Source organism: Otolemur garnettii, unplaced genomic scaffold (genome assembly GCF_000181295.1).
Source record: "Otolemur garnettii isolate 467f Iridium unplaced genomic scaffold, OtoGar3 scaffold00128, whole genome shotgun sequence".
In the NCBI taxonomy this organism is placed as follows: domain Eukaryota; kingdom Metazoa; phylum Chordata; class Mammalia; order Primates; family Galagidae; genus Otolemur; species Otolemur garnettii.
In genome coordinates, this window is record NW_003852523.1 from 5,372,512 (window position 1) to 5,381,781 (window position 9,270).

Genomic DNA, 9,270 nt, shown 5'->3' on the forward strand with positions numbered 1-9,270 from the left:
AAAAATTAAGCTATTAAAATCAAAACTGCCTAATGGAGGGACACCATTGCTCAGTGTTAGTGTGATCTGTATATATCATTGTCCCTATGTATGGAACTATTTAAAAATATTTGGAAATGGCAGTAATTACAAATAAAATATATTATTCTCTTATTATGCCTTAGTATTGGCAATCTGTTTAAAGTTATTATGCAAACTCTTGACTCTCATGCTCTCTGACAATGAGTAACGTTCAAAATATTTTGGTTTTGTGGCATGTTCCAAGAAAAACAAGCCCTATGAAAATAACTACAAATGGGGCAGTGCCTGTGGCTCAAGGAGTAGGGCTCCGACCCCATATACCAGAATTGGTGGGTTCAAATCCAGGCCCGGCCCCCCAAAAAAAGAAAATAACTACAAATTTTTTTTTTTTTTTAAAGAAATTTATTTATTTATTTATTTTTTGGCAGTTTTTGGCCAGGGCTGGGTTTGAACCCACCACCTCTGGCATGTGGGGCCGGCATCCTACTCCTTTGAGCCACAGGCGCCGCCAAAAAAATGAGTTTTTTCTGTAGTCCTGTACATTCTTATTAAGTTTATTCCTTGAGTTTGTGTTGTTTATCTTACTCATGTAAACAGCATTTATCCCATAATATTTTCTAATTGATTGTTAGATTGATTTTCTTAGATTTTCTAAGTAGACAATCCTAACTTTAGTAAGGACAGGTTGTCTCTTTTGCGGCATTTACACTTTGTTTCTCTTTGCGGTCACATTGCATTGGCTTCCAGCACAACCCTTCATAGTATAGTGACCTCAGCACTCTGCCTGCTGTGTGCATACTCCAACAGACTTTCTTCTAGTGCAAAAATTTTTAAACTAAGGTCAGAGCTGTGAATGGAACCCCTCAATCCATGGACATGAGTTCTGTATAAGGTTATCTGTGGATTTGTGTCAGGAGAAATTGTCCAGGTTCTTAAAGGGGTCCATGATCCACAAAGAGAAGAAACACTATTTTAGTTTTTTTGGGGGGGGGGTTGGGTTTTTTTTGAGACAGAGCCTCAAGTTGTCACCCTGGGTAGAGTGCTATGGCATCACAGCTCACAGCAACCTCCAACTCCTGGGCTCAAGCGAGTCTCCTGCCTCCACCTCTCAAGTAGCTGGAATTACAGGCACCTGCCACAATGCACGGCTATTTTTTGATTGCAGCCATCATTGTTGTTTGGCAGGCCCAGGCTGGATTCGAACCGCCAGCTCAGGTGTACATGGCTAGCGCCTTAGCTGTTTGAGCCACAGGCGCCAAGCCACTATTTTAGTTTTTGTGTTAACAATGTTAGCTGTTGATTTGAAATTTATATCCTTTATGATGTTAATTCTACTTATAAGTTTCTTATGAAGTTTTGCCTTGTCTGGTTTTATTTTTTCTTAATTAGAAATGTATTTGGGGCTCGGCACCCATAGCACAGTGGTTACAGCACTAGCCACATACACCCAGGCTGGTGGGTACAAGCTGGCTCTGGCCAGCTAAACAACGATAACTGCAACAAAAAAATAGCTGGCGGGTGGCGCCTGTGGCTCAAAGGAGTAGGGCGCCAGCCCCATATGCCGGTGGTGGTGGGTTCAAACCCAGCCCCGGCCAAAAACTGCAAAAAAAAAAATGGCCGTGTACTGTGGCACGCACCTGTAGTCCGAGCTACTTGGGAGGCTGAGGCAGGAGAATCACTTAAGCCCAAGAGTTTGAGGTTGCTGTGAGCTGTGACACCATGGCACTCTACCACAACATAGTGCAACTCTGTCTCAAAAAAGAAGAAGAAGAAGAGGAAGGACAAGAGGAAGAGGAGGAAGAAAAGGAAGGAAGAGGAGGAAGAGGAGAAATGGGTATTTGGGGGATGTATTAAATCAACTACATATTTTTCTCCTTTTATTTGTGACTTACATTAATATATTTCCTAGTGTTTGTTAAATCATTATATTCTTAACTGTCTTCATCTTAGTTCTACTATAGCAGGTTCTTAATATGCTACTGGATTTTATTTTCTAATATGAGTTAGAATTTTTGTAACTATATCTAAAAGCAGTATTTATAGATACTTGTAGGGATTTCTTTTTTTTTTCAATTTCAGATTAATATGAGGGTACAAATGATTGGGTTACACTGTTTGCATTTGTTAGGTAAAATTAAAGTTACAGTTGAGCCCTTCACCCAGGGGGTGTGCTGTATACCCTTACATGCTACCCATTAGGTGAAAGCTTACCAATCACCTCTTTCTCTTTCCTTCCCTCCTTGAATTTAATTTTGTTTTTCTCTCATGTGGGGGTGTGGTTATTTATCTATTGGTTTCATATTAGTATTGCATACACTGGATACTTGCTTTTCCATTTTTGTGATACTTTACTAAGAAGAATGTTCTTCAACTCCATCCAGGTAAATGCAAAAGATGTAAAATCTCCATCTTTCATGGCTGAATAGTATTCCATGGTGTGCATATACCACAGTTTATTAATTCATTCATGAGTTGATGGGCACTTTAAGTGATTCCACATTTTGACAATTGTGAATTATGCAGCTGTGAACATTCTAGGGGAAATGTCCTTATGGTAAAATGATTTATTTTTATTCTGGGTAAATGTCTAGTAATGAGATTACAGGATCAGATGCAGGGTCCAGTTTTAGCTCTTTGAGGATTGTCCATACTTCTTTGCATAGAGGCTGTATTAGTGCAATCCCACCAGCAATGAGAAAGTGTTCCCTTCTCTAGACACCCACATCAGCATCTGCAGCTTTGGGACTTTGTAGTGTGGGCTGTTTTCACTGGGGTTAGGTGATATCTCAGGGTAGTTTTGATTTGCATTTCTCTGATGATTGGGGATGATGAGCATTTTTTCATGGTTTGTTGGCCATTCATCTGTCTTCTTCAAGAGAAGATTCTCTTCATGTCTTTTGCCCACTTATAACCAGGATTGTTTTTTCCTTTTCCTGTTGATTAGTTTTGAGTTCTCTGTAGGTTCTGCCCTTTGTCAGGTTTGCAGCATGCATGCAAATCTTCTCCCATTCTGAAGAGTGTCTGTATGCTCTTAGTTAGGAAATCATTATATTTCTCAAACAAAATGCTAATGAAGCCAAAGCTATCAAAACCTGTGAGATATTGCAAAAGCAGTCCTAAGAGGGAAATTTATTGCATTAAATGCCCATATTCAAAATACAGAAAGAGAGCACATCAACAACCTAATGAACCATTTCAAGAAGCTGGAAAAGGAAGAAAAATCCAATCCCAAAACTAATAGAAGAAAAGAAATAACCAAAATTAAACCAGAATTAAATGAAATCAAGAACATAAGAACCATTTAGAAGATCAGTAAAACAAAAAGTTGATTCTTTGAAAAGATTAATAAAATAGGTAAGCCTTTGCCCAGATTAACTAGAAACAGAAAAGTAATATTTCTAATAACCTCAATCAGAAATGAAGAAAGGGAAATAATAACAGATACCCCTGAGGTACAAACAATCCTCAACAATTACTACAAAAAACTCTATGCCCCAAAATTTGAAAACATGGAGGAAGTGTACCAATACCTAGAATCATACCACCTCCCTAAACTCAAACAGAAAGAATTAGAAATTTTGAACACACCAATATCGAGCAGTATTGCACCAATAATTCTTCCAAAAAAGAAAAGTCCTAAACCAGATGGTTTCACACCAGAATTCTACCAAACTTTCAAAGAGAAGCTAGTACCTATATAGCAGAACCTATCCCAAAACAGAGAAGGACAAAACCCTCCCCCAATACATTCTATGAAGCAAATATAACCCTGATGCTAAAACCAGGAAAGACCCAACAAAAAAGAAAAACTACAAACCAATATCCCTAATAAACATCGATGCAAAAATATTCAATAAAATCCTAGCAAACAGAATACAGCTACATGTTAAAAAAAATTATACATCACGATCAGATAGCCTTTATCCTACGGATGCAAGGTTGGTTCAACATACTCAAATCTATAAATGTAAATTTACCACATAAATAGAAGCAAAAACAAAGACCATGTGATCCTTTCAATAGACGCAGAAAAGGCATTCAACAAAATTCAGCCTCCTTTTCTCACAAGAACACTTAAGAAAATAGGCATAGATGGGCAACTTGTAAAACTATAGAGGCCATCTACAACAAACCTACAGCCAATATCATACTGAATGGAGTAAAATTGAAAGCATTTCCACTTAGAACTGGAGCCAGACAAGGATGTTCACTATCACCACTACTATTCACCATAGTTCTGGAACTCCTAGCCAGTGCAATCAGGTGAGATAGATATTAAGGGTATTTGAATGGGGACAGAGGAGGCCAAACTCTTGCTCTTTGCTGATGATATGATCTTATACTTAGAAAAATCAGGGACTCAACCACAGGACTTCTGGAAGTGATCAAGGAATACAGTAATGTCTCAGGATATAAATCAATGTTCACAAATCAATAACCTTTATATATGCCATGAACAGCCAAGTTGAGAATCAAATCAAAGTCATAATGCCCTTCACAGTAGCTTCAGAAAAAAAAAATACTTGGTAATATACGTAACAAATGATGTGAAGGATATTTATAGAGAGAACTACAAAACCCTGAGAAAAGAAATAGCAGAAGACATTAACAAATGAAAGAACCATGCTGATGGCTGGGAAGAATCAACAGTGTTAAAATATACATACTACCCAAAGTAATCTACCGATTTAATGCAATCTCCATCAAAGTACCAATGTCATACTTTGAAGAACTTGAAAAAATAGTACTTCATTTCTTATGGAACCAGATAAAAACCCAAATAACCAAAGAAATTCTAGGAAATAAAAACAAATCTGGAAGCATCACTTTACCAGACTTCACATTACACTACAAGTTTACAGTGGTCAGAACAGCATGGTACTGGCACAAAAATAGAGACACAGATCTATGCAATGGAATACAGAACCTACAGATGAAACCAGTCATGTATCACCATCTGAGCTTTGGTAAAGCAGACAAACATGCATTGGGGAAAAGAATCCCTATTTAATAAATGGTGCTAATAAAACTGATTAGCCACATGTAGGAGACTAAACCTTGAACTGCACCTCTCACCACTTACAAAAAATTGACTCTCACTGGATAAGAGATTTAAATTTTAGACCCAAAATGATAAAAATTCTAGAAGAAAGTGTGGAAGAAACTATAAACATTAGCCTGGGAAAAGATTTTATGAAGATGCCCTTGGCAATTGCAGCAACACCAGAAATAAATGAATGGGACATGATCAAACCAAAAAGCTTCTGCACAACTACAACAAGTAGGGATTTCTTTATCAAGTTTTAGTCTCTGATTGTGCCAGTTTTAAAAATAAATTAAGAAAATTACACTTTGATGTTCTGAAACAGGTTAAATAGCAGAGAAGCATTGGCCCTTATAGGTATGAAGGAATTCACAGCCTTTTGGGAAGGAACTTCCTTCCAATGCTTCTGTTCTTTCCCAGACCTTATGGGAAAGAACAGAAGGGCATGTCTGACCTGGGTCATCCCATCCACAGAAGACCTAACAGAGGCCAGGGCCCTCTCCTGGGCAGCCCCAGCCCTGGTTCTAGCTAGGATGTCTCCCACGCCTGTGGGCCTTTGGCCATCTTGATGGACATGTGCGCAGAGCAAAGGGCAGTGCCCACACTGACTTTGCATCACCTCCTATAACTGCATGTTTTGAACTGGGTTCTGATACCCTTTCATCCCAGTTGCTGATAGCCCCATCCTGGGAGCCAGTCAGTGGCTAAAGGACCCTGGCCAGCAGGCACAGTGAGACCAGTTCTGGCTCCACCTCAGTGGCCTGTTCCAGCTGTGAACTGGATCTCAGGCCAAACCACAGGAGGTGGGGAGGGTACTCAAGAGAGAGAGGACTGGGGTGGCACCTGTAGCTCAGTGGGTAGGGCGCCAGCTACATACATTGAGGCTGGAGGGTTCAAACCTGGCCCGGGCCTGCTAAACAACTATGGCAACAACAACAAAGAAAACAGCTAGGCATTGTGGTGGGTGCCTATAGTGCCAACTACTTGGGAGGCTGAGGCAAAAGAATCACTTAAACCCAAGAGTTTGAGGTTGATGTGAGCTGTGACACCACAGCACTCTATCCAAGGCAACAGCTTGAGACTCTGTCTCAAAAACAAGAAAAGGAGAAAGAGAGAGAAAGAGAACTGGATCCATTTGTTCTGGGGACCAGATACCCAACGGGAAGCCAGAGTTAAGTCGCCCTAGACTAGACAGCATCCTCCCTTAGACCTTGTCAAGGTCTCCTTTAAAGTGACAGAGGCCAGGCACTTTGGGAAGCTGCGGTGGGAAGACTGCTTGAGGCTAGGAGTTTGAGACCAGCCTGGGCAACATAGTGAGACCTCTGTCTTTACAATTAAAGTTAACAAAAAAATTAAAATTATCTGGGCATGGTGGCACACATCTGTAGTCCCAGATACCCTAGAGCCTGAGGCAGGAGGATCACTTGAGCTCAGAAGCTGGAGGCTACAGTGAGCTGTGATCACACCACTGCACTCCAGCTTGGGTGACAGAGTGAGACTTTGTCTCTAAGCAGTAAATGAAAGGGAGGAAACCAGGCTAGAGGGAAGATGACTTGCCTGAGCTTGCAGTGGGACTATGAGTCCTCCCCTGTGGCTGGGCGTCTCTCCCCCTTCCCTCTGTCCACACCTCTGTGCAGAACCAGGCAGGGGAAGGGCCCCCAGTTTACCCCCACCCCCCGGCTCCAGAGGACAGGGAGGGGCCTTGAACGTCCAAATCCTACCCAGAACTAAGACCACTTGCACCAGCTAAATGTTTGTGGCCCCACCCAGGGCTGAGGCAGAGGGTATACCCCAGCCCAGATGCTGGCAATGACGTGTGCCAAGCACAGGCCCCAGCTTCCTCCAGGAATGAGGGGCAGAGCCTCCCAGTCGCCCTGACCTGTTTGCGCCTGTGGGAGAGGAAGGGGGGGTGAGGGGTTGCATGCCTCTACAGCAGCCCCTCTCCCTGTTGCAGGTCTCAGGGCACACGGTGCTGCCAAGATGCTTGGGGGCCCCTGCTCCGTGCTTCTGCTCTGTGGGCTCCTGAGGGCCGTCCATGCCCAGCAGCAGGAAGTCATCTCACCTCCTGGTACCTCAGAGAGAAATAACAACTGCCCAGGTAGGGGCAGGGCCTGGGGGCGTGGTCCAGGCAGGCAGGGGGCCACAGGGACGCCCACGGAAACGACTCCCAGTGGCAGCCAAGGCATGCCCGTGACAAGCTGGTGTTCCCTGTCCCCCAGAGAAGGCTGATTGCCCCGTCAACGTGTACTTCGTGCTGGACACCTCGGAGAGCGTCGCCATGCAGCCCCCCACAGACATCCTGCTGTCCCACATGCAGCAGTTCGTGCCGCAGCTCATCAGCCAGCTACAGAACGAGCTGTATCTGGGCCAGGTGGCTCTGAGCTGGCGCTACGGTGGCCTGCACTTCTCCGACCAGGTGGAGGTGTTCAGCCCGCCAGGCAGCGACCGCGCGTCCTTCACGCGCAGCCTACAAGCTGTGCGCTCATTCCGCCGCGGCACCTTCACCGACTGTGCTCTGGCCAACATGACGCAGCAAGTGCGGCAGCTGGGCGGCCGCGGCGTGCACTTCGCCGTGGTCATCACCGACGGCCACGTCACAGGCAGCCCTTGCGGTGGCATTAAGCTGCAGGCTGAACGCGCGCGAGAGGAGGGCGTGCGGCTCTTCGCTGTGGCCCCCAACCGCAACGTGAAGGAGCAGGGCCTGCGCGACATCGCCAGCCCGCCGCTCGAGCTGTACCGCAACAGCTATGCCACGATGCTGCCGGACTCGTTAGAGATCGACCAGGACACTATCGAGCGCATCATCCGGGTCATGGTGCGCAGGGCAATGAAGGGTGTGGTCAGGCGGGAGAAGTGGGTGGGGCGGGGCTAGATGGGGGTCTGGAGGGGCTCCCCCGCAGGCCGCAGCCCCCTCTCTGCAGCGAGGTGTCTGAGGCCCCACGCGACTCATCTGCCTCTCTCTCCTCTCCTGCAGAAACACGAAGCCTATGGGGAGGTGAGTGGCTCCCCCTTCCTGCTAGCGCTGGCCAGCCACTCCCTGGGCCTCTGAAGCCGCTGACCCATCAAAGATTGCCACATCAGGCTGCTGGCTCCTGGTGCTCCTGGTGGAGAGCACTTCTCTGTGTTGGGCCTTGAGACATTTGATTTTGGACAAAGGGCTCTCAGCCAAAGCCAGGCTAAGTTCCGAAGTCAGTATTAGGGTCACCCGCAGAGCACACCGAGAAGAGAGTCAGAGGGTTGGGACAGAGGACATCCGGGAGCAGGTGTCTGAGACCTCCATGTTCAGGTCCCTTGCAGACACATGAGCTGCCACAGAAGAGTTACTCCCTCACATGGAGATTTAACTCCTATATACATACCTGGTGCCTAGCCAACACCCTGTCTGTGAGCTTTAATCCTCTTTACTTTCTATCCTAGCTTAACTCAGCCTTGGTTTTCTAAAATTTGACTAGAGCACTTAACTGAGAACCAGACTCTGGGGATCTGCCAGGGTGGGGGCAGGGCCTGGTGCCCTGCAAGTCAGCTCCTGCACCCCATCCCTGTGGTCTCCACAGGATTTAGGGGCCACCTGGGATCCCCACACACACACCTAAACCACTGCTTCTCCACTTCCTCATTGCAGTGCTACAAGGTTAGCTGCCTGGAGATCCCCGGCCCCCCCGGCCCCAAGGGCTACCGCGGACAGAAGGTAAGGTGCCTGGTTCACCCACAGGGTCCACACCACTGGGAAGCCTCCAGCCCATCCCTGAACTCCACCCAGGGCTGGCTGTGCCTAGGATGGTCTTAACACTTCTGACCCTAGAGAGACTAAAATTCAATTTTTGTCTACTTCCTTTTAAATAGCATTTGAGAAAAATAGGAACTTCTAAAAATTATTAAGAGATGTTATTAAAATACCTGAGCAAGTATGATCAAGTAAGTAAATAAAATATGAGATGGGTTGTTGTTAATAATATGGTTGCTTATTAATGTAAAGCAACCACTTTTGCAGTTTATCACATGAATAGTTGAGAGATCCTGGCTCAAATGGCCCTCCATTTTCCTAAAAACAGACGTATAATAAAATCCTTCCAAATTCACTAAAAGAGCTTCTGAAACTTCAATAGTTCACATCTGTCAAAAAGTATAAGGAGGCTCGGCGCCTGTGGCTCCAGCGGCTAAGGCGCCAGCCACATACACCTAAGGTGGCGGGTTCGAATCCCCAG

At 45.1% G+C, this 9,270-nt stretch overlaps 1 protein-coding gene across 2 annotated transcripts in view; it reads left to right on the top strand.

Annotated features, from left to right (window-relative positions):
* Positions 1 to 9,270, top strand: part of COL6A2 (collagen type VI alpha 2 chain) — a 34,945-nt gene that overhangs the window by 9,908 nt on the left and 15,767 nt on the right. For both annotated transcript variants that reach the window (XM_003798100.3, XM_012810297.2), the window contains exons 2-5: positions 7,020 to 7,163; positions 7,285 to 7,880; positions 8,040 to 8,060; positions 8,688 to 8,753. In XM_003798100.3, coding sequence (XP_003798148.1) covers positions 7,046 to 7,163; positions 7,285 to 7,880; positions 8,040 to 8,060; positions 8,688 to 8,753 — 801 coding nt within the window. In that variant the 5' untranslated portion in view covers positions 7,020 to 7,045. The remainder of the gene's footprint in view (positions 1 to 7,019; positions 7,164 to 7,284; positions 7,881 to 8,039; positions 8,061 to 8,687; positions 8,754 to 9,270) is intronic.